This window comes from Ascaphus truei, chromosome 3, assembly GCF_040206685.1.
Source record: "Ascaphus truei isolate aAscTru1 chromosome 3, aAscTru1.hap1, whole genome shotgun sequence".
Taxonomy (NCBI): domain Eukaryota; kingdom Metazoa; phylum Chordata; class Amphibia; order Anura; family Ascaphidae; genus Ascaphus; species Ascaphus truei.
In genome coordinates, this window is record NC_134485.1 from 257158524 (window position 1) to 257184056 (window position 25533).

The 25533-nt window shown below is 41.5% G+C and overlaps 1 protein-coding gene across 1 annotated transcript in view; it reads left to right on the top strand.

The window, feature by feature from the left end:
* The window catches only part of COL4A1 (collagen type IV alpha 1 chain), a 168858-nt gene that overhangs the window by 65356 nt on the left and 77969 nt on the right, over positions 1-25533 (top strand). The window contains exons 3-13 of the mRNA XM_075590710.1: positions 13253-13342; positions 13434-13478; positions 19097-19141; positions 19228-19290; positions 19389-19442; positions 19975-20001; positions 21807-21887; positions 21973-22035; positions 23092-23127; positions 23278-23319; positions 25235-25324. Of these exons, the coding sequence (XP_075446825.1) occupies positions 13253-13342; positions 13434-13478; positions 19097-19141; positions 19228-19290; positions 19389-19442; positions 19975-20001; positions 21807-21887; positions 21973-22035; positions 23092-23127; positions 23278-23319; positions 25235-25324 (636 nt within the window). The remainder of the gene's footprint in view (positions 1-13252; positions 13343-13433; positions 13479-19096; positions 19142-19227; positions 19291-19388; positions 19443-19974; positions 20002-21806; positions 21888-21972; positions 22036-23091; positions 23128-23277; positions 23320-25234; positions 25325-25533) is intronic.

The following is a 25533-nucleotide window of genomic DNA, read 5'->3' on the forward strand; positions in this document are numbered from 1 at the left end:
ATATTGCTAAGTTATGTGCGGCATGTCCGGAGTGCCAGCTAACTAGTTCGAAGGGATAAAAACCAGCCCCTTTGGTTCCTCTACCCTTGGTGTCAGTTCCCTTTGAGAGGATTGGGGTAGACTTGGTAGGACCTCTAGAACCTTCTGCGAAAGGACACAGGTTTATTCTTGTAATAGTTGACTATGCAACAAGATATCCTGAGGCGTTCCCATGAGAACAGCAACGGCGAAGCAAGTAGCCAACAAGTTGTTGGAGCTGTTCTCACGGGTTGGACTTCCCTAGGTTATGTTGACAGACCAAGGTACACATTTTATGGCTAAACTGATGCAGGATGTCTTAAAATTACTAGAGGTCAAGTCTGTTCGGACATCGGTCTACCATCCACAGACTGACAGATTGGTGGAAAGATTTAACCGAACTCTAAAAGGGATGCTGAGGAAATTTGTAGATTCAGAGAAGAGAGCCTGGGATGAACTTCTCCCTTCTCTGCTGTTTGCAGTGCGGGAAGTTCCCCAGGCCTCCACGGGATTCTCTCCATTTGAACTGCTGTATGGCCACCAACCCCGGGGTATCCTAGACCTCCTAAAGGAGTCATGGGAGGAACAGCGGTCCCCTTCTAAGAATACCCTGCAATATGTATTGGACCTTAGGAAGCACCTACTGTAGATGTGGTCGGGCATTTTGCTAGGGAGAATCTTAGATCAGCGCAGGACAGTCAGGAGAGATATTACAATCAAAATACTCGTATGAGAGTGTTTCACCAGGAGATCAGGTGATGTTGTTGTTACCCAGTTGTGAGAGCAAACTCCTAGCCAAATGGCAGGGCCCATTTGAAGTACTCCGCCGCATGGGTGATGTGGATTACGAGATCGCTCAACCAGGGTCCAGGAAGGGTAAACAAATTTACCATGTGAATTTGCTGAAACCCTGGAAGATGCAGCGGTCTCTATTCATCCACCTGGTGGAGGAGGAAACGGACTTGGGTCCTCAGCCCCCAAGGGAGAACATCGTGGGTGACGATAAAATCCCAATGGGTAGACAGTTGTCCTCTGAACAAAAAGGGGACTTGTTAGAAATAATTACACAATTCCATGATGTTTTTTCTGATTTGCCAGGGCAAACTAATTTAATTTCACATGTGATCGAGACAGCACCTGGGATTAAAGTACGTTCCCATCCTTGTAGGTTGCCTGAAAGTCGTAGGGCTCTGGTAGAGAAGGAGGTACAAGAAATTTTACACTTAGGAGTGATTGAGGAATCATGCAGTGAGTTGTGTAGTCCAGTAGTTATGGTACCTAAACCCGATGGGAAGGTAAGATTTTGTGTGGACCTCCGAAAGGTCAATGCGGTATCCAAGTTTGACGCATATCCGATGCCAAGGGTGGATGAGTTAATTGACGCCCTTAGTAACGCGGAATATATATCCACGCTGGACTTAACAAAAGGGTACTGGCAAATACCTTTAGAGGAAAAGTCCAAGTGCAAAACAGCCTTTGCCACTCCCATGGGTTTATACCAGTTTGTGACAATGCCATTTGGACTGCATGGAGCCCCAGCCACATTTCAGAGACTCATGGATAATGTGCTGAGACCCCATAGGGCTTATGCCGCAGCCTACCTGGATGACATTGTTATTTATAATAAACACTGGCGGGCCCATCTAAATAGGCTGAAAGCGGTCCTCAAAGAGGCTGGGCTCACAGCCAACCCTAAGAAATGTGCCTTAAGTAAGACGGAAACCAAATACTTAGGGTATGCAGTGGGAGGTGGAAAAGTAAGGCCACTAGCCGACAAGGTAGTTGCCCTGAAAGATGTTCCGGCCCCCCAAACAAAAACGCAGGTATGCTCTCTGCTGGGTTTAGCAGGGTACTTTCGGCGGTTCATCCCCAACTACTTGGAAGTTGCAGCCCCATTAACGGACCTCACAAAAAAGTGTGCCTTTACACAAGTGGTATGGTCAAGGGAGTGTCAGAGAGCCTTTGAAGACATAAAAAGGTGTCTATCAGAGGCTCGCGTCCTTAGAAGCCCAGACTTCAACAGGCCTTTTGTAGTGCAAACCGATGCATCATAGATAGGGCTAGGGGCAGTGTTGTCACAACAGTTTGAGACAACACTGCGCAAGATTGCGCGAAACGCGTTGAGGGGTTGCATAGATTCCATGGTACACACTCGTCTTTGGAGTGTGATACCTGCATGCTAGAGGGGTCCGGTTTGTTTCCCGCATACGTCATCTTTTCCTGAGAGCGATCTCACGAGACAGCCTGCCCGTTACCCAGCATTGGGCAGACTTCCGCTTCTGGGTTTGGAGCACCGTGGTGATCCACAGCAGGAGACAGCAAGTCTGGGCAGGGGCAGTGACGGACTGGCGTGGGAACCCCATCGCTTATGCAGCTTTACTGATTGTAGGTTATGTATGTACAATGTACCAAATAAAGTGAATGTTTGTTTAATACCCCCCCCCCCCCTTTTTTTTTCTCTCTGCGCTCCAACTTTTTTATAATTTGTGGATGACTGTTGGCCCGGGTGATCACCGGAGAGTGGAGGAGCTGCGGGAGAAGAATTCCACTCAGAGAGACATTTAGAAGACAACGGACGAGCGCAGCCTCTGTTTTTGGCAACTGTGGTACTTAATTAGTATGACCCCAGCTGCATAATCAAGGAGTTTTAAAACCCCCAGGCTGTACACACACGCAAGCTAGCTGGTCAGGAGACAGGACTGAAATACTGAAGAGATTACTGCTATAAGGTCTGTTTTTCAAAGTACATGTGTGATGAACTGTCTGTGTCCTGCATGCTGAAAAGAAGCTGCCTAATTTTCTATGCTGAAGAGAAGCTATTTTGTTTTTGTCTGCTGAAGAGAAGCTATTTTGTTTTTGAATGCTGAAGAGAAGCTATTTTGTTTTTGTGTGCTGTATATTTTTAAGGCTCAATAAAGAAGCCTTATCAAGAGAACCCGCGTGTGTGGTTGCATGTACCCTGCAACAGTGGCGCTGTGCATTATGGCCAAACATCTCCACTTTGGTCTCGTCTGTCCAAAGAACATTGTTCCAGAAGTGTTGTGGTTTGTTCAGATGCAACTTTGCAAACCTAAGCCATGCTGCCATGTTTTTTTTTAGAGAGAAGAGGCTTTCTCCTGGTAACCCTTCCAAACAAACCATACCTGTTCAGTCTTTTTCTGATTGTACTGTCATGAACTTTAACATTTAACATGCTAATTGAGGCCTGTAGAGTCTGAGATGTAACTCTTGGGTTTTTTGCAATTTCTCTGAGCATTGCACGGTCTGACCTTAGAGTGAATTTGCTGGGACGTCCACTCCTGGGAAGATTGTCAACTGTCTTCAATGTTTTCTAGTTTTGAATAATCTTTCTCACTGCAGAATAATGGACTTTAAATTGTTTGGAAATGGCCTTATAACCCTTACAAGATTGATGGGCAGCAACAATTGCTTCCCTAAGATCATTGCTGATGTCTTTCCTCCTTGGCATTGTGTTAACACACGCCTGAATGCTCCAGACCAGCAGACTGCTAAAACTTCAGCTTTTATAAATGTGTATATGGTGTGTGTGTATAGATATGTGTATATATGAAGTGTTTGTGTATAGATGTATTTACTCACACACACATTATGTATAATACACACACACACACACACACACACATGCACTGTATGAATGGTGTGTGTGTGTATATATCTATATCTATACCAGTGGCAGATTTCCCATATACAGTCCGCCCCCATATGCATTTGCAGTGCTCTCTGGCCTATTGGCCCTGATGGGAATGCACTCACCTTACATGTGGTTGCCGCCTCCTTGGTGCTGCCCTCCTTCTCCATTTGAATCCCATTGTCAAATGACGCTGCGGACATCACCAACACGGTGTCTCTTTGCCATGGCAATGTGATCTCGCGATATCATGACTGTGTTGCCATGGCAACGCGGCGCTGTGCGCCATCACGTTGGTGATGTCCACGGTGCAATTTTACGGTGGGATTCGAATGAAGAAGGGGTGCAGCAGCAAGGAGGCGGCCACCACATATAAGTGCCTAGGGACACAGACACAGACACACAGTACAGTAGCGAGAAAAAGGTTTTGAACCCCTTAGGATTTTCACATATTTCACATATTTTAAACCTAAAATGTTATTAGATCTTAATCTAACTCCTAATAATAGATGTAAATAACCTGATTAAAAATATTACAAAAACATGATACTTTTTCAACATTTATTTATCCATAAATGATTCAACATTCAATATCCATGTGTGAAAACGTATGTGCACCTTTAGATTCAGTAGCTGGTGGCACCCCCTTGAGCAGCAATAACTTCAACTAAGCCTTTCCTGCAATTGCTGGTCAGTCTCACATCGGTTTTAAGGAATTTTGGTCCATTCCTCCCTACAGAACTGTTTCAATTCAGTGACATTTGAGGGCTTCTTTGCATGGACAGCTCGCTTCGGGTCCTACAGTACCACAACTTTTAATGGGGTTTAGGTCTGGACTTTGAGTAGGTTATTCTAAAATGTGGAATGTCTTCTTCTGCAGCCATTCTTTTATAGATCTGCTTGTATGTTTACGACCATTGTCTTGCTGCATAACCCACTTTAGCTTCAGCTTACAGACGGATGGCCTGACATTCTTCTCTAGAATCTTGTGATACAAAGCAGAATTCATGGTGACGTCAATGATGGCAAACAGTCTTGAGGCAGCAAAACAGCCCCAAAACATCATAATTCCATCACCATGCTTGATGGTTGCGATAAGGTTCTTCTTTTCGAAAGCAGTGTTTGGTTTTCTCCAATCAGAACATTCTTCATTGAGGCCAAAATGTTCTACCTTAGACTCATCTGTGCAGAGAACATTGTTCCAGAATTCTTGTGGATTATTTACATGCTCTTTGGCGAACTTCAGATGGGCAGCAATGTTCTTTTGAGAGAGCAGTGGTTTCCTCCTGGCTATTCTTCCATGATCACCATTCTTGCGCAGTGTTTTTGTGATAGTGGAGTCATGAACACTCCCATTAGCCATGGCGAGAGTGGCCTGCATGTCCTTGGATGTTACTCTGGGGTTCTTTTTGACTTTCTGGATGATATGCTGGTTTGTTCTTGGAGAGATTTTGGTAGGACGACCGCTCCTGGGTAGAGTTACTGTGGTTTTGAACATTCCCCATTTGTAGACGATGTCTGACAATGGATTGGTGGAGCCCCAAATTCTTAGAAATAGTTTTGTAACCCTTTCAAGACTGATGAGCATCAATAACTGCGTTTCTGAGGTCCTCATAGAATTCTTTTGATCGTGGCATGACGTGTTTCCACACACCGGTATGGTGAAGACCAAACTCACAAAGTTTCTGATCTTTATATAGGGTGGGGCCTCCCAAACTCACCCTTTAAGATCTACCTAGTTATTTAGATACCTGATTCTAATTATCCCCTTTAATTTAGCTGATAAAACCGGGGGTTCCCTTACTTTTGAACATACCCCGACTCTTAATTACTCATTGTTTGTCTAATTCATACATCATTCTTTTTCAAATGACATGAAATTGGTAAATATAAACCCTACCGAACATTTAAGAAAAAAACAAAGAAAACACTGGTTTTGATTCAAGAAGGTTATCATGAAAAAATATGGAATTTCCATAATCATTGTGGCTCACAAACATTTCTCGTCACTGTATACAGCACGCAGTCTGCGGCTCACACAACCAGAATAGCTGGCATTGGTGCACCTGAACCTGAATTGGAGTGTCAAAAATTCATTAATTCAATCAACGTTTTCACGTATACGGATTCCTGAGGCAGGCTTATGTATAAACCTATAATAATAATATAACAATAATAATCTATAGGAACCTTCCAAACCTGATCTGAAGAAACCAAAAACAATTAACACTGTTTAACACTCACCGTGCGAATGAACTAAACCACCCTTGTTGGGGAAAAAACCTTCCTGAGTGCCCTTTTACTTCCCTTTGCATGCTTCCCTGCCTTCGACCTTGCAGGAGTATTTGCCCACGGGGCGGGCTCCACACATAATGAACACTCATGCCGAAATCTGTAACTGCCGATGTAGCATTGGACTTTATTAAAAGCCCAGCAATGACCCGTCCTATTGCTGCCTGCCAGGCGAGATGAAGACCCACTGACTAATGTCCCAAGAAAGGATGCCGGCTTCTCCCTTATCATGAAATCAATCCACATCTTTAGTATTCCAAAATAATTGCTTGCGAACAGCCATTGTTTGTTGGAACCGCTCATCATAGTTCCACCAAGCCATTGCTCTATAATTCTGCTGCAGAAATGTCGATCATGTCCTGATATTTGAATAGGGCAGAGCAAAGATGGGGAGATTTTTCACCAATTAAGCTAGCGAGGATGGAGAAAGCCTGGATCCAATTAGTAAACATACAGGGATATAGCCATATTTCAATGTACTCTTTTACCCTCACCTTTCTTACTTGACCTTGCTAAGGCCTCCCTATAGCCTGGTTGCAAGGATAATATCTCCACATAAACCACCGCCCAGATATTTTACATTGGTCTCCCAGAAATACTGAATTCACCCTGTCACAGCGCATCTAGTGCATGTATCTGGTGTGCGTGCATCTGTGTATATGTGTGTGGGCCGCCTGTTTCTTGGGCCAGTTTGTTTGGTTTGCCCCCTGGCCTAAAATTTGCCAGCCAACCACTGTCTTGATGGGTGCAACACCACAGTTTGATATGCTTTTAGAATCAGCATTATTTCCAGCCTTGTTTCCGTCTGCTTTGTGCTCTTTTGTAACTTTAGTTAAACACGTATTTCAGGGTCTGCATGGGAGCAAGGCAGACATACTCACCGTCACATTATTGGAAGCTAACGCAATGTTGCAAAACCACTAACGTGACATTAAACCTATGCTAATGAGATAAACAATAGCCATTGTTTCGCATATAATTAGCTGTGTGGATATGCGTTAACTCAGGTAAAATAATGTCTGTATAGTTTAAAGTGGCATTAGGAGCTCTGACTTAACAGAGCTTTGTGGATCTGTCCATTGGAGTGCTGGTAGACTTTTTATTGAAGAAATCCATTACAAACCTTCTAGCATTCAAACTAATTTTTTTAGTTCTATCAAAAATTATTTATACAAGCTTGTAAGTAATTGGACAGTAGCTGACTGTAAGAAACATGTGCAGAGGTGCAACGACGGAGAAATGAAATCATGGTTTTTATTCAGCCCGTCACTTTAAACAATACAGTTTAAAGAAACACAAAAATAAATAAATATCCTATCCCTTTATAAGGACTAACTCACTTTCCCAGTCCCTATTTGCAGGGCTGGGAGGATAAGCCTCTTTCAAACCAATGACCCAATGTCCCAAGCGGTATCTGTAAGCAGGGGGCCCTTTATGTCAGTCTCTGGGTCTGGGTTGGTGTCTGCTGAGGGACCACCCTCTGGCGGGTCCAAGGTCTGGTGTGCCCTGGAATAGGTCTGGTTCCTGGTGACTTGATGGCAGCACAGTTCTTCTGTGCTCAAGACAATGTTTCTGTCAGTCTGTCCCTCTGTGCTCAAGAGATCTCAAGCAGGAGGCTTTTCTATCTGTCTGATGAGCCAGGTCTCCACCAGCAGCTAGAGACTGGGTTATTGTCTCTAGCTGCAATTAACCTGCTCCATGCTGAATTCCTCAGACCAATACAGGCTTTCTATTGAAGCCCTTTGAGACAGGGGTTAAGGCCCTGTTACCCTGCCCTATATAATATGTCAAGGACTCTAACACGCCACATTTCAATATAAATGTTACTAATACAATGGTAACATTAGCAAATCTCCCACCCCCTCAGCCTTTACTTTCTCATTATCAATTCTTTCTTTGCATAATGTCACACAGCTAGAATGGGTGTTCCAGATGACACAGTTATTTAAAGCAATTAAAGGGATATTTTTATTTGCTTAAAGCAATTGCAAAGTGTAGGAGTTCTTCCTCATGCTTCATCCGTAACTATAAACAATTACATATTTTTAATAGCGTGATATGCAAACAAAGAAGGGTGTAGTGATAAAAGGACTCACATTACAATGTAACCATCTGCAGCTAAACACAATGTGCCATAAAACTAAGGAACTCAACTCAGACTTCCTTGAGATAATTGACAAAACATCTGGGAATTGATTGTTGAATAGAACAGTGAATTTATTTAACTATTGTAATGAATTGTCTTCAGAGTCATATAATTTCTTCTATACGTCACAAATAAAGCTTCTTAGCTTTATCACGGGTGCTATGGAGCAGAGCTACCCTACTGGTACACGTGAAATGGAATGGTGCTGATGAGACGACAGAAAAGGAAATAAGTGGGTGTGACATAAATTGAAGTAATGCAAAAGAGGCCTGTACAGGTGAGAGAGATATTGGGATCAACAATAATAAATTGCACTTGAATATATAACATTACCGGTAAATTATTTGGCATTTCAGTACAGATGCAGCGGCCGTTATTCGAACAAATCACAGCGCCGTTTTTGTGTGCGCTGCTCTACTCCATGTGGCATTAACGCCGCTAATCGCCCCAGCACACGTGTTTATCGCAGTTGCTTTGTTTGAATTTCATGGATTGTGTGCAATGAAATGAATGAATTGTAATGTGTACAGTACTGTGCTACTGTGCTAATTTTAGGTGTTTAAAGCCAGAACACTAAGTTGCCATTTTCTGCAGTCTCGTCTAAAGGCGGTACGGTTGAAGCAATCCCGCGTCATGACATGGGTATTCTGAGGTATATACCGCGTAGTGTTTCAATAATGGCTGCTGCATCTGTACATTGAAATGGCAACTAATAATGTGAATGTGCTTTCAGGTGTATATGTCCATCTTTACTACTCACACAATCTGCTGCACCAGAGTGGGATTCTGAGGATGGATCTCTTGTTCTTTTCACTAGTAGGACTATTAAGGACCACGATGTACAAAGTTAATGTAACAACATTAACTCAGCACCTGTGTTAATTTACCACGCCAGTTACAGTATGTTGCGGAATAAATTAGGTTGATTGCACAAGATCAGTCTTATACAGAAGTTGGGCAATGACGATTGTCTTTTATAAATGCCCAGTTCTTTCATTTCTGCCTTTTAAATTACTCTTTAAAAGTATTTGATAGTGGATTTTGTGGTACAAAATGTATAAAAATGGGAGAGGGTGCCAGGAATTGGCAACCATTGATATTAATATCATTCGTCTGCAGAATATTCTACCATTCAGTAAAGGCTTCAATGTGTACATTTATACATATATATTTCAGTTATGTCTGCTTGCCTGTTTCGGCATGCATTTTATAAGCTGTGTTTATGAAAACCTGAGTGAATTTGTGGTTGGTGACGGTTCAGCATTTCTCTATTCTTGCCAACTTAACTAACAGTTGCCAAGCATGCAGACTTCTACAATAAATAACATTGTATTATGTCTACAAAACTATATAAATCATACTGGTGGAAAGGCTGAGTGAGTAAAGGCACTGATTGAAAACAATGACACTGATTTTGATGCCGGGGAGCCTGGTTCAAATCCCAATGTCAGCTCCTTGTGACCTTGGGTAAGTCACTTTATCTTCTCAGGCACCACATTTTATGTTTTTCGAGGCGTGGACTCATTGTGCCTGCAACATTCTATGTAGAACACTGTGTACACTGTTAGAGCTACTGTATATAAGAGAAAAAAATACATGTAATTATATGCCATTGCACAAGAGTTTGTGTTGAGCTCTTACAGTCGGGAGTCACAATACATCACTATATATGAAGAAGTTAGTTGTAACACTGGATGATTTATCCAGTCACCATCAGAAGCTCAAAGGTTAAGTGGTTCCAAAGAAACAATTTGAGCTGGTTGTGACGTGACTCATTTTATAACAATATATGAAGCATTTTCAACAATATTTATCACTTCAGAAGATCTTGGCATTTCCTGCACTTTATTTGGGGAAATAAAGGACAGGTTCAAGTGGGGACATGAATACAGGAATTTACATTAAATACCATAGTATATTTCTTTCTGCCTTTTTAGCTATCTTTACATGAGCTCTCCCCCGTGTGGCAGAAACATAAAACACTGATTTCTTTAAGACTAAAAGCTTGAAGAATGTAATTAAGTAAAGGGCCATGTTAATGCATTTCTGTTTATGTTCCTGCTTCACAGATAGAATGAGCTGAACACGTTTCAGTCATCTTTATACCATCATCCTTTTATCTGTTCAGTTTCCTTACTCTCAGCCCCTGATCATTCTCCCTTTTAATACCTGTTCTAAGGTTAAGATGATTTACTTAACGTTTCCCAAAAAAACAAAACAGAAATAAACAAATGTCGGGTACAGCCGATATATTTTAAAAGTTAACTGATGTTACATGTGAATTGCAAGATTGTAGGATCACTAAACACTCTTCTTCAGGGCTGTGCAAGAAGGCAATTAGCCTGAGGACTTTAGTAGCCTTGGAATCGTGCAATCCTAGGCCTTGCACTAATCGCTGCACAGGTAGGGTCCCAGTGGAGTGGACATCGTAGAAGTGCTGGAATGCTGGTCCGGCGGGGGTGGGTGGTAGTATGTTCGAATGGACCCCTAACAGTCGGGCCCTGGTGCCTGAGCCTCTGAACCTGTGCTGAAGCTGGGATATCCTGAAACCCTGACCTGTTGGGGGGCTTGAGGAGTGGAGTTGAGTGCTCCTGCTCTATAATACAAAGATAAGTATTTGTGATTGTTAGGTAATGTTTCTTAAAAGGTTGAACATATTTAAATAGTCTCTGTACACTGGCGACACACTTTATTCGAGCTCGGCTAGTCCCACGAATTCGGGTATACCCGGGTGTATTGAGGTTTGTGACTGTTTTCTGCCCGAGTGCATTGAGGTATTTTCCAGGCAGGGATTGAAGCATTTTATTCCCGCTGGCTGCAATACTGCACAGTATATATATATATACTGCATTACAATTCATGAATTTATGCCATCTGGTAGACACGCGAAGCATTGCAGCCTATTAAATCCTAATCATTATCATTTAACAGATCAGCCGCCCATCAGCCAGGCATGAACCCAGGCTGGGAAGGCAAACGCAACGGGGCTTGTCAGAGGTGAGGAGCGGCGCATTCCAGGTATCTGCCAGGTACATACTGGGTATTTGCTCGAATAAAGTGTGTCGGTGCAGTATGTGCAAGAAATGCTTTTTAATTTTTTTACAGAATGTGAACCCAGAGGTCCCCCTGGAGTTCAACTTTGCTAGTTTCAGTTCTGGGACAGCTTGGTTTCTTCTTCTTCTTCTTCTTCTTCTTCTTCTTCTTCTTCTTCTTCTTCTTCTTCTTCTTCTTCTTCTTCTTCTTCTTCTTCTTCTTCTTCTTCTTCTTCTTTTTCTGTTCATGTATTTGTTGATATACCTCAAGACTCAGTGCTAAGACCTTTCCTCTTTTCTCTCTATACACTCTCACTTAGTGACATGATAATTAATTGGGTTTCAAGTATCACCAGTATGTAGATAACACACAACAGAATCCATCAACAATGAACCTCACAACTGCAGAATAGTCCCAGATCTCCAACTGTTTCATGGCAGCTAGACACCTCAAACTCAATATATCAAAGATTTAGCTGCTCATAATCCAACCTAAATCATGCCCTCTTGTATCCTTTTCCATCACATTCAGTATCACTACCATATATCTTTTCCCCTAAGCCCATTGTTTAGGTTTCATATTTGACTCTTCTTTTTCATTCTCCTCTCACCTTACTGTTATTGGTAAATCGTGCTGCTTCTTTCTCTGCAACACTGGTAAAATACAACCTTTTCTATGTTTCTCTACTACTACAATGCAATTATAATGCATGCCCTAATTCTCCCCCATCTGGACTACTGAACACATTCACCTTACTGGCCTCCTTGCCTTGCAGCTTTATACCCTTCAAAAGGGAGAAGGAGTGGCTGAATGAGTAAAGACACTGACTCTGATAACATGACACTGAGTTTGAATCAGGGGAACTGGCTTCAATTCCTAGTGTCAACTCCTTGTGACCTTGGGCAAAATCAGATTGCAAGCTCATCTGGCAGGGACTGTGTCTGTAAATATTCCTGTGCTGTGTACCACACACTGTACTGTAATTGTGAAGTGCTTTGAGTCCCATTGACAGGAAAACGCTATATGAAATAAAGTTATTATTCATATTCACAATGATGCAGCAATGATAATTTCACTCTCCTCTCAATCAGTTTCTACTTCTCTTCTCCCGAAAACTATTTTTTGGCTCGAAATTAAATTCCACATTCTCTACAAAAGCATTCTTCCTTTCAAGGCTCTCCACTTCTCTGACCCTCTCTATATCTCATCTTTAATCTCTCACTATACCCCCCCTCACTCTCTATGCAGGCCTGTCTTCTTTCTACTCCCAGTGTCTCACTATACCCTTGCAGCTCTATCACTCTTCTGACCCATCTCATGTGCTGCACCTTACCTAAGGAATTACCTCCCTTTCAATGTCCCCCAAGCACCTTCAAACCCCATTTGAAAACTCCCCTGTAGAATAATGAAGCATTTACCACTACTCACTTACTACAATATGTTCTTATTCATACACCCTAACCAATGCCCTCAAATATACTGCTACTCTGTCTGTTAGTCTCCCCACATGCTGATTAGATTGCAAGCTAGCTTTCTACCAATGTTCAATGTATGTTTTGTTGCACTTATCCATCTGTATTATTATATTCCCGGTATTGTAACTTTGTTGTAAAAATGGTAAAGTACTGTGTACCCAGCTAGCTCTATAAAATATACATATTGTAAATGAGAAAAGACTTACAGATGTAGCAGACAGTGCTGTACCCACTTCTTAGCTCCCGTGGCTGAAATAGCGGCCATACCCCACCCCATTTTCACGGATGGCTGATTAAAGACAATGGGCGCTTCTCCCAATGCCATGTTGACTATGTCCCTCAGCAGCTCCCCAGCGAGGGCAATAATGTGAGCTACTTCTGTGCAAATACTTTGAATAATTTTTTTATAGTGTTGTTTTTATAAAGTGAATAAGATGTTCTGCTGAGCACTATATAGGGAAATGGGTAAAACAGCATATATGCTAACTAAACAAATATAATAAGGGAGTGAAAATGAGGCTCCTGCTCGTATGAACTGAAGCACTGCTGGTTGGAAGATATACTGTATGTAGACATGTTTCGTCATGTGATTACTGTTACATGCAGCATATACACATATTGTATTTCTTTTCTCAATAGGGCGAGAGAGGTTTGCCTGGCTTACTGGGTGTTATAGGCTTTCCTGGAGTACAAGGACCAGAGGGACCACCGGGGCCATTGGGACAGAAGGTAAGCAATATTTACAGACAATCAAGGTTGTTTATCTATTTGAATGTTTTTAAAGTATTGTATGTTATACTATTTCTTTTTTTCATTTCAGGGTGACACTGGAGAACCAGGACTTCCAGGCACAAAAGGAACCAGAGTAAGATGGAATTCATTTTTAGTCCAAACTACCTTAACATTGTTTTCACTGTTGCCTTACGTACAGAGAAATGTAGAATTTAAAACATTTAGGGGCTGATTCAATAACCCCCAAAGTGGCCAAAAACGCCTATTGACATAATTGGGAGTTTTTGACAAATCACAGTGAGATTGGCTAATCGAATCAGCCCCTTTATGGGAATACAAATGAGGGATGCTGCACACCTGTAAAATGAAAACAGGGGGGGAATACAAATACCGGTGCTCCTGTTCCAGGGATATCTGTAAGGTATTCCAAGTCAATATATGAAAAATAGGAGAGCAGGGCACTACGGATTTAACTAAAGTGATTTTATTTGCCAGTGAATCAGCATTCATTGGCAAATAAAATCACTTTAGTTAAACCGTAGTGCCCTGCTTCTCTATTTTTCCTTTATGGGAAACAACACATATAACAAACACTTGCTTCAGCACAAAGAAGCACGTCTAGCATGAAAACTCAATTTGCGTCTTGTGTTGTTTTGAGATCACACTCGCTCACAATGTCTTTTTTATATGTTGAGCACAACGTTACTCATTGTAGCAAAAGCTGGAAATTGGTATTGAAATAAGATATGTTTAATATGGTTATGTTTATTTATTTATTTATAAAATATTTTACCAGGAAGTAATACATTGAGAGTTACCTCTCGTTTTCAAGTATGTCCTGGGCACAGAGTAAAACAAATAATACATGGTTACAAATACAGTTACATAAATGAACAAGGTATACATTTATATACAAGACATTGCATGCACAGTTAAAGAAAATATATATTATGAGCTTATGAAACAGTTACAGACCAGATTAAAGTGTGAGACAGCCTTAGATTTGAAAGAACTTAAGCTGGTGGTGGATATGAGAGTCTCTGGTAGGTTGTTCCAGTTTTGGGGTGCACGGAAGGAGAAGGAGGAACGTCCGGATACTTTGTTGAGTCTTGGGACCATGAATAGTCTTTTGGAGTCTGATCTCAGGTGATAGGTACTGCATGTGGTAGGGGTGAGGAGCTTGTTCAGGTAGCTGGGTAGCTTGCCCAGAAAGTATTTGAGGGTGAGACAGGAAAGGTGAACTTTGCGCCTAGACTCTAGTGATGACCAATCTAGTTCTTTGAGCATTTCGCAGTGATGTGTGTTGTAGTTGCATTGGAGAACAAAACGACAAATTGAATTGTAGAGGGTGTCAAGTTTGCTAAGGTGGGTTTGAGGAGCCGAGCCATATACTATGTCTCCATAGTCAATAATTGGCATTAGCATCTGCTGTGCAATACGCTTTCTGACCAGGAGACTTAGGGAGGATTTGTTCCTGTAAAGTACCCCTAGTTTGGCATAGGTCTTGGTTGTCAGGGTATCAATGTGCATCCCGAATGTTAAGTGGGAGTCAAACCATAAGCCCAGGTATTTAAAACTAGTGACAGGTGTTAGGGTGGTTTTAGCGTTGGTTCTAATCAGGAGCTCAGTCACTGGAAGCTTTACAAATTTAGTCTTGGTCCCAAATACCATTGTTACAGTCTTGTCAGTGTTTAAAAACAGTTTGTTTTGGGAAATCCAGTTTTCGAGTCTCAAAAAGTCAGACTGAAGTATGTGTTGAAGGTCAGAGAGGCTATGGCTGTGTGCATACAGGATTGTGTCATCTGCATACATGTGTATTGAGGCTTCCTTACAAGCTGTGGGAAGATCATTAATGAACACTGAGAAGAGTAGGGGCCCCAGAACAGAGCCTTGCGGGACACCACAGGTGATATCCAGGGGGTTGGAGTTAGAGCCTGAGATGGACACATGTTGGGATCTTCCTGATAGGTAGGACTGAAACCAGTTTAAAGCATGTTTCCCTATTCCAGAGCTCTGGAGTTTGTTAAGCAGGATAGCATGATCAACTGTGTCAAAAGCCTTTGCAAAATCTAGGAATACTGCACCAGTGAGTTGTCCCCGTTCCATTCCACACTGGATTTCATTGCAAACTTTTAGCAGGGTAGTTACGGTGGAGTGTTTGGGACGAAACCCAGACTGGAATTGGCTAGGGAAATTTGTCTTGGTGTAGAACTCGCTTAATTGGGAGTGGACACATTTTTCCATAACTTTGGATAGAATTGGGAGAAGTGAGATTGGCCTGTAGTTTGAGACAGTGTTTTTGTCCCCACTTTTGAAGATTGGGACAACTCTGGCAGTTTTCCAGGTCTTAGGGATATGGCCTGCAGACAGGATAGAGTTGACTATCGACGCAATTGGTTTGGCAATGGCTGGGGCACCAAGTCGTAGGAACCTAGATTGTAGTAAGTCGGGTCCACATTGGCTGCTTAGTTTTAGTTTGAGGAGCGCTTGTGTAATCTCCTCTTCAGATACTGGGCTAAATTGAAAATTGTGGGCAGTGTTGGGAGGGGGTGGGACTATAGGGGTACTCCCAGGATGAGATTCAGGTTTGGGGTTTGTGCTGCGTTTCGCTAATAGGTTAGTGGCACACCCCACAAAGTAATCATTGAATGCATTTGCAATGTCAGTGGGGTTTGTCAGAGTAATATCCCCCTTAGTGATATTACTTGGTTGTTGATGGTTAGGAGGCTGGAATATATTGTTGATAACCTTCCAGAAATTAGCTGGGTTTGATGTATTCTGGAGGAGATTGTCAGAGTAATATTGTGCTTTTGCATGCCTTGTTTGCCTTGTGCACACGTTCCGCAGGCATCTGTAGTGATTGAGATCCTTGGTAGTGCCAGTTACTTTGTAGCTTTTCCACAAGGCATCCCTGAACTGGTAGAGTGCTATAAGGTCAGGTGTAACCCATGGAAGGTGGGCCCCCCGTACCCTTATTTTGCGTAGTGGAGCATGGGTATCGCAGAGTTTTAAGAACTCGGATTGGAAATAGTCGAGCGCAGAATCGGGGTCGGGAATTAAATCGATTCTGTGCCATGGGCAGTTGGTAAGGTCATCCAGAAACTGTTGTGGGTTAAAGTTTTTAAATGTTGATGCAGTGTTGCAATTTTATTTAATCTAGATGGTAATTACCATCATGTTAACTCCGGGATTAATATAACGTATTCTCAGCTGAGGCTTCCACTGTTTTATGAAAGAGGCATTAGGAACACATGTATATTTCTGTTTCTTTTAAAGATTGCCGCTATTGCTGCTTTTGTGGGCTAAGTATTTTTTATTATCCAACATGAGCACATCAGTAACCAAGAGAGGCAAATGAAAATAAAAAGAAGCAGAAAAAACTCCCTTTCTTACAGTTTACTTTAGAAAGTATTGCAAAGCTATAGATTCACCCCTCCCTTCATTTGGCCAAATTAATTTCAGGTAAAATGTTGCCACATATAATAGACAAAATCAGTATTGGAACTGCTATACAAGGGGTGCTTAAAGTGGGGGCACACCCCCCTGGGCGGCGGGATATTTTCCAAGGGGGGGCTTGGAGGCTACAGAGGTCCCACAGGCCATTAAAATGAAATGCGAGGCCTCTGCAGCTTCTCCTACCTGGTCTTCAGCGACGGCAACCAGCGTAAAATGACGTCACAGAGTCATGTTACATCGCGTTGCCATGAGAACGTGATGTCACATGACCCCGCAACGTCATTTGACGCCAGAGCCGAGCAGGAGGGAGGGAGGGGTGTGAGCTTGGAGGTGAGCAGCCAGGGGGGCACAGGATCAAAATTTTACACACCCCTGTTCTATACCATCCATGAGAGTGCTTGTCTTACTGTTAGGCTGGAGCCATGGTGCCGCAGCGTGCGGAGGCGTCCACACGCTGAGTGATCAGATTGCCTTAAGGCAGTGATCGCGTCCATGCGGAAGCGGGAGGGGGCGCGCGTTGCTCAAGAAATCAGTTGAAACTGATTTCTTGGCACGACAGGCCGGTCACATGTGCGGTTCGTCCAATGAGGGCGCACCAGCTCCGTGACGCCCCTAGGCACGCCCCCCACGGCCCGTCCACCATGGCCAGGGAAAGCACCCGCTTCAGCTGTAAACACACATGAGATACCTGGGAAATATGCTCATTTTCATATTAAAATGAGCGTATTTGCATATTAACAGCTTATTTCCCAGGTGTCTTTGCAGGTATCTCTCTGCGTGTTGCATTCAAGAGTGGGTTTTATTTTTTGAGGGGGAGAGGGCGGGATTTATACAGTAAGTCAATGTTCTCACTCCTCCAGCAAAAGCCAGCAAAAGCCCTGTTTCAGGGTCTGGATTAACACTAATTACTTGTGACAAAATCACAAACGTTTTGCAGAGAAGGAACATTTTGTGTGGTTTGCCAACTCTTAACATGGTTTATGACTACTGTGACAGGTGTAACACAATGTTAGTGTTAACACCTTCAGATATATCAACAAGATTTATATAAGGACATATTTGTTGGGTCAAGTGGATTTTAGATGCTAAGAGTAACCTAAATACAGATGGAATTCACTTGCATAATGTGCAGAACAACATTCAGAAGACATTTCATTTTATGCTGCGAGATTTAGTAGTAGTAGGAAATAGCTGTTACAATCACAGTTACAATTGTGCCATCTAGTGAAGGATTATGGCAAACTTCACACAACAGACACTACGTTTACACTTTGGGGGAGAGGGATCAAGGGCAAATAGAACTGTGTTTTGATGCAGGGCTCCATTTTCTGCTTGCGTTTAGGTGAAATGTAAGAAAGTGTTTCTTACATTTGATGCAAATTGTTAGCCAGAAAAAGGTTGACGCAAATAGAAGATAAAAACGTGACGCAGAAAGATGCAGAGTTTGATAGTCCTCCTTATAATGTGTGCATTATGTAACTCCTCCCTAACTCCTTCACAAACACCAAGCTGACACCACATGGCACAAAACTTAGAGCAAATAAGTAAACATTGGAAGGATGTTGCTCCAGGGAGTAATCTGATTGGCTATATTTGGTCAGGAAGGAATTCATGTTTACCCTTATGTGATATCATTAGATGCTATTTCACTGGGGTTTTTGTTTGCCTTCCTCTGGATCAATATACTGCAAGTACAGATATAGGATAAAGTATCTGTCGTCTAAATTTAGCGTACAGAGGCGGCACACTTTATTCTTAGTTGGCTCGAGCCGCAAGCCGGGAGGTTTCCCGGCTTGCTCGTTTTTTTCCCTCGGCGTGTCATCGATGCGCGATCACGCTTCATCGGGAGCGTGCTCGCATGGCGCATGTGCCCAGGGCTCCCCGAGAGAGCCCTGGTGTCCCGCGATGTGGGGGATGGTGGTGGGGGGCTCCGGGGGACCCGGCAGACCCGGAGAGGGGAGGGGGAAGCCCCGATTGGAGGACCGATCCTCCAAGGCTCCGGCGCGCGCACGGGACACCTCGGCGCGCGCCCGGTATCTGTCGCGGCCGAGACCGGGTAAAGGTTAGAATAAACTCGACCGCGACAGTAGGTTGAACTTGATGTCTTTTTTCAACCTCATCTACTATGTAACTACTGTAAGTAAGTACCTTTATGCATTGGCTTAAAGAGACGCAAGATGAAAATGATGTAATTTGAGTCAATTTAGCTGCAAATTTACCGTGATAGATTAGCCCCCTTATATTAATGTTGGTGAGATGGTAGGTTCATAATCTTCTCCTTTTCTTTAATTGCAGGGTCCTTCAGGTTCACATGGATTTCCAGGAACTCCAGGTCTCCCTGTATGTATAAGAAAACTCACTGAAACTGTACCTAGTCGCTTTGCATATGGTCAATTATCTGTAAGTACTTTGCTGCTATTTTATAGGGCATACCTGGACAAGATGGCCCGCCTGGCCCACCCGGGATCCCAGGATGCAACGGCACAAAGGTAGCAGATTTATTTAACAGCACGACTGCTGGAACTGCTGTACCAACAGGTCTTCTATGTATATATACATTCAACTATCCTGTGTAATTAACTTTCAGGGGGATTTGGGGCCAATCGGCCCTTCAGGGCTTCCAGGAATTGGTGGATATCCAGTAAGTGTTACTATCAAGTCAACTCCCATTTTTATTAGCACTCAGTATTTAACCCTTTCACAGTCAGTGAGGTCTGCACCATATTGCAGAATAATGCATTGCTGTCCCCTCGGGCAGCTAAAGGGATCAAAAAAATGGCCCAGTTTGACCCTTTACTTTATATTCAGTGAGCTCTGTCCTTCTAAAATAAGATATGACACATGTAAGAGCTGTTCTGAGTTGTGCTGCTCTGTTTGCTTCATGCTGAAGCTTTTCATTGCGGTAAGACCCCACAACATTTTATAGAAAGATCACTGTGTTGACCCCTTTTTTGGCACTAGAAGGGTTAAAAAGTTTATTTAAATAATGACAACGATTTCAGAAAACCATTCTTGCATATGACATAAGAAGAAGGGATCTTGTATTTCTGTCCCACATTTTACTCATATGGCTAATTGTGATAGCTTTCTGCAAACTTTTAATGTATTTCTGTGCTGTGTAACTTACAAAAAAACATATTTGATCAAATACATTAAAACATTTATTTTCCTAGGGACCGCCGGGAATACCAGGGTCAAAGGTAGGTTGAGCTTCATTATTTATAATGCATTACACGAGAATACATAACCGCTTTCCTATTTCTTAGAGTTATATAAAAAATAGTAACTTCATGTGTTATTGTTTATTATACAGTAACTTGTGTCTTACATTGATAGTTAAAACTTGTTCATAGGGCTACTTCTGGGAATCATAACATTCACAACTTACTTGGCCTCTGTACACTGGCACATTTCTTGGCGGTATCTTTGATTCATCTGTGGCTTTTGTACAGTGTGGCAACTACTCGATATGCTGCGAAGCCACTTTTCTTGTGCTGGAAAGAGTACTGAAAAGTATATAACACTATTCAATATAACAGTTTATCATAAAATCGAATCTATTTGTTGGATTTTACCCTTTATATGTGGTAGTGATGTGGGTGTACAATCTCTGCTTTTGACATGCTGTAATTTATCATACAAAGTTAGTCTTGTGCGTGACGGTTAGATTTTGATTTTACTGTATGTCTTGGAAATCATGTGTACACTTGACAAATATTAGCATTGCACTTTCTTGTACAGTATGTCTACCATCTTTATTTGACTTCGTCTTCATGGCTTCATGATGTTATTACCATGATATAATCTACGCTTGTATGTAAAGAGAGTGGAGACCCCTCTTTTAGACCAAGTTTATTTTGTAATCTGGAAGCTCCTTTCTTCATGCTGCTCTCAGGGACCTTGTGCCTCTGTACAAATGTAGCAAATGCTACCGCTACCGGAATTTGTGTCATGTTAAGGATTTTCACGTCTTTTATGCTCAAGACCCCTGTAGCTACAGGGACAAATTATGGTTATAGAGGTCTGATCATCAAAGAGCCCTATAGAACTATTTCAACTTCTCCTTCCTATCAATGGAGTTTCATAACTTCCCCTCATTATTGATCATTTCCTTCAACAACCACTGACAGTGCACATGAACTAGTTTCCATTGCCATTTGAAGGGCATTGAGGGCCAGCTTACATACATGTACCAGGTCTGTGAGTAAAGATGAGCATCCAAGAAAAACAATCGGCAATTCTAATAAGAGTAGTGCAGGTGCGTGAGAAGACACCTGATTACAGTTTATAGGCATGTGAGCGGATGTCCTAGGCTTCCTCCTCTCAGAGCATGTACCAGTCTTGTTTCTGGCTAATGGTGGTTAGGTTTTGGTCTAGGACAGTGGTACTTAACTCCAGTCCTCAAACCCCCCAGCAAACTGGTGAGGTTTTAAGGATATCCCAGCTTCAGCACAGGTGGCTCAATCAGTCTTTGACAGACACTGATTGAGCCACCTGTGCTGAAGCTGGAATATCCATAAAACTTCACTTGTTTAGGGCGGTTATGAGGACTGGAGTTGAGCACCACTGCCCAGGAGATAAAATCACTGATGTTTATATTTTATAACAATACATAAATTCAAAAAGCATGGTAGATTTTATTATAAGTCCTTATTGAAACAAAAAGAAAGAAAAACTAGTGAGGCACCTATTGCTGTTCTATTGTTCAGATGTGAGCTTTTGCTGTTTGTGTTATTCCAAGTATGGGTCTTGGACCCTCTAGTTACAGTAACTGCGGTAAAAATTAATGAAACTTGTTGAATGTTGTGCTCTTTTAGAGATTCGTGAATAAAATGTCGGTGGTAATAACATTATTCTTTATCTCCTCTTCTAGACATTTTTTGATTGAAATCATGTCATTGATTTATTTTATGATAGGCGTATAGAAAAAAAAACCCATAAAAAGAACTACTCGATAGATAAATATATCAGTATGCATACATGATTCTCTGTGCCTATTTTATAGGGAGATCCTGGTGAAGTGGTTGGACTATTGATGTCAATGTTAAAAGGAGATAAAGGTTTTCCTGGAAATGCTGGATTACCAGTAAGTTATCACTATCATCCCATTTCATGATCTGAAATCAATAAGTAAAGTTATGGTGATGTATTATTTATTCATTTGTACACAGGGTTCTCCTGGATTACCAGGGTTACTAGGTCCAATAGGTCCACCTGGACCAAGAGGTTCCCAGGTAAGTGACAGTTTTTATTGCCTTTTAACTGAACAAGGATGAGTTAGGAAATAATGTTATCTCACTTGTTTGTTATATACATTGTTAGCATATATTTGATTATCATTCGAACAATGACACTTAGATTTGGCCTTTTTTTGTCCTCTGTGTTAAAATCTTATTTCAACTCATTGCTTTTCCTCCTGCTACAATTTGAACCTTCTTACATTTTCACACATGACCAATCATTTTCATGGGGAATACTTTTTGATTTGAATGACCATTTAAAATGTAAGTTCCAATACGTGTATAATTTGCATGCACCTTGCCATACATTGAAAGAATAACACAATAAAAAATCTTGAGATGCAGCAAAATATATTGTATGCATTCTGCTAGCTTGCCATTGTACAAGACTGAATTATTGATGACTGCTTCTGCCTTCAGTGAGAAACTAAAATAAAAAACAGGTGATCTTTTGGATTGCTATTGAATTCTGATAAGGAAAAGCATACAGAACTGCATTGTATTCTAATATGTCCTCTGAACAAAGTAATAATGGGGACGTGCAATCCTGTTTTAAATGTGAGATCGTTCAATAAACCCCCACAAAGCATTGTAAAGCAACAGTAAATAAGCAAGCAACTAGACATTATGTAAAGCAGGCCTGCACAACTCCAGTCCTCGAGGGCCGCAAAAAGACCATGTTTTCAGGATATCCCTACTTCAGCACAGCTGGCTCAATTAGGGGCTCAGTCATACTGAGCCCCTAATTGAGCCAGCTGTGCTGAAGTAGGGATATCCTGAAAACCTGGCCTGTTTGCGGCCCTCGAGGACTGGAGTTGTGCAGGCCTATTGTAAAGTATTTGTAACTAGACATAACTTGGATGGTGTGTGCTTCAGCACTAACCTGCATTGCTTGGCACTGTGCTAAAGGGAAATCGACTGCCAAAGGGCTTCAAATGCCATCTTTATTGATTACATATTGGTAAAGGCTGTGAACTGATTTATAACTTAAGTAAATAAAAATGACATGTCACAAGTACGTCAGCTCAAATGATATTTTATTTCTTTTAGGGGCCTAAAGGGATACCTGGTCCCCCCGGGCCAAAGGTAGGCGTTGAAAGTTTTTATTGTTTACTGTTTGTTTGCATTTTTTTCTTTGCTTGATGTTTGTATTGTGTTTATATAAAAATGCCATTTCAGTATGTCGAGGATCAGGTATACAAATATAGTCTGTCTCTTTCACATTTTCATTTTCAGGGTTCAATGGGCTTAAGCTTTCACGCACAAAAGGGTGAGAAGGTGAGTACTTTTATGTATCATTTGAAGGTGCGACATTCAAATCAGGGATATAGCTAATGAAGGTCAGTTTTCCAATTTTTTATTTTTGGAAACATTGGTCCAAATCTAACCAAGTGCTTTGGACTATATTCTATGAAACAGCTGGTAAAGGATTTGGGGTGGCCAAGGGTTTCCTAAAAATATTACCTATATATAGGCATTGAACACCTTTAATATTATGATTTTCACTTGAATAATTCTAAAAATTGCATAAGCGTAACCCTTATTTTAGGAAAAACGAAAAAAAAAAGAATGAACAAATTGCTTATTTACTATAAAGATAACAGAAACCAGCAAGCACTAAGTAAAATACGCTGTTCATTTTATTTGTGAATAGAATTTCTAAATTGTAATTTGCTCATCAAAATTAGGAATGACACCTGAAGCGAGCAAGCACAGGATCAGAGATATCAACAATAACATATAGAGGCACGTTTTCTAAGCAGTGCTCAGCCGTAAGGCACCTTTTAGTGTTCCGGGAGACACTATTCAATTTAATGGGCCATAAGGTGTCTTCCAGCACTGGAAGGTGCCTATGGAATAGCACTGCTCAGTAAGAATGTGCCTATATACTTGAGGTACCCTATTAAAATGTAGCAGCATCGGTCAAGAACCAGTAAGGCCTTTAGTTAATAAAATCTAAAGCAGTGAGATCAGCCAAAAACTTCCATTGGTCTGAAGGGCAACATTTTCACTTTGTCATTGGCTGCATCAGACGTTATTGGGTGAGGTGCGCCTCTGTCACTATCTGGTCACCAAGGATATTTATTTACATTCAATTGGAGATGTGTAAATGTCTTCAAAAGTGCTTTGTATTTCCTCCCCACCCCTCCTGGATTTTCTGTGAACAGCATAATTTTGCGAATTATAGTTACATGTTACATAGTTACATAGTAGATGAGGTTGAAAAAAAGACATATGTCCGTGAATTTCAACCTATGTTAAATTTAGACCACTTCAAATATTTGTATTTAAAGTATTTTGATCCAGAGGAAGGCAAACAAAAAACTCCAGTGTAACATCATCCAATGCTGTCTCATAAGAGGAAAGAAAATTCCTTCCTAATTTCAAATAATGATTTACCCTGTTTTTCTAAAACGATGCCCCAACTTTTTTCGAACAGATCTATTGTATCTGCCTTTCGTGCCGTTACTGTAGAAAACCCTTTCTTTTGTTGCTGGTGAAATCTCCTTCCCTCCAACCTTAAGGGATGACCCTGTGTCGTTTGTACTGCCCTTGGGATTAATAGCTCTTTTCAAAGCTCCTTGTTTTGACTCCTGATATATTTGTATACAGTGCATTGCCCCCCAGAATTGAGCAATTTCATCAAATTGTTGTCTCAATTGTAATTCGATTTAGCAAAGCTTTAAGTATTTGGCAGTATATAAAAAGCCAGATGACCTCACATATTGACTTTTAATGCTTCCCAATTTTTTAAGGTCAAGCTTGCAATCTAATGTGAAAAATTTGGTGGAAAAAAAGGGCACTTTTGCCTGGTTTGCAAACTTTCACAGACATTTAGCAGATCTCTAGATCCCACCCAACAGGTCACGTTTTCAGGCTATCCCTGCTTCAGCACAGGTCTTTGACTGAGCCACCTGTGCTGAAGCAGGGATATCCTTAAAGCCTGACCTATTGGAGGGTCTTGAGGACTGGAGTTGAGAACCCCTGCATTAAATAAAGTGTCGTGTAACATAGAATGACATTTTACCCACATGCTTTGTGGTTTTTGAAATGCTTAGTATTGGAAAGATGAAGCATTCAGAACAGCTGCATACCGTGTAGTAAAGCAAATCTTACCTGTGTCTTTCTCACATAGCAATAAGTAGCATTGTTTGAACAGTTAGAAATGTATTGGTGACCATTGTTTCTGTAGGGTGAACCTGGAGTCATTGGCCCCGCTGGACCCCAAGGCCCAGCCTCTTTTGATAGAGAAAAAGGATCTGACATTGTGTACAGGGAAAAGGTAATATACTTACTAATAATACTACTAGTGCATGTAAAGCTGAATATGAAAAGACAACTAAAAAGGGTGGGCACGAAAGTGTTAAATAAATAAATGTTAAATAAAATGAAATTACAGTTTCAGCTTTTTTTTATAATACTAGTGGTTTTTATGGAATTTTATCTTCTTTTTTTATATAGAGTGTATATCAGTGATAAAAAAGGAGTTTA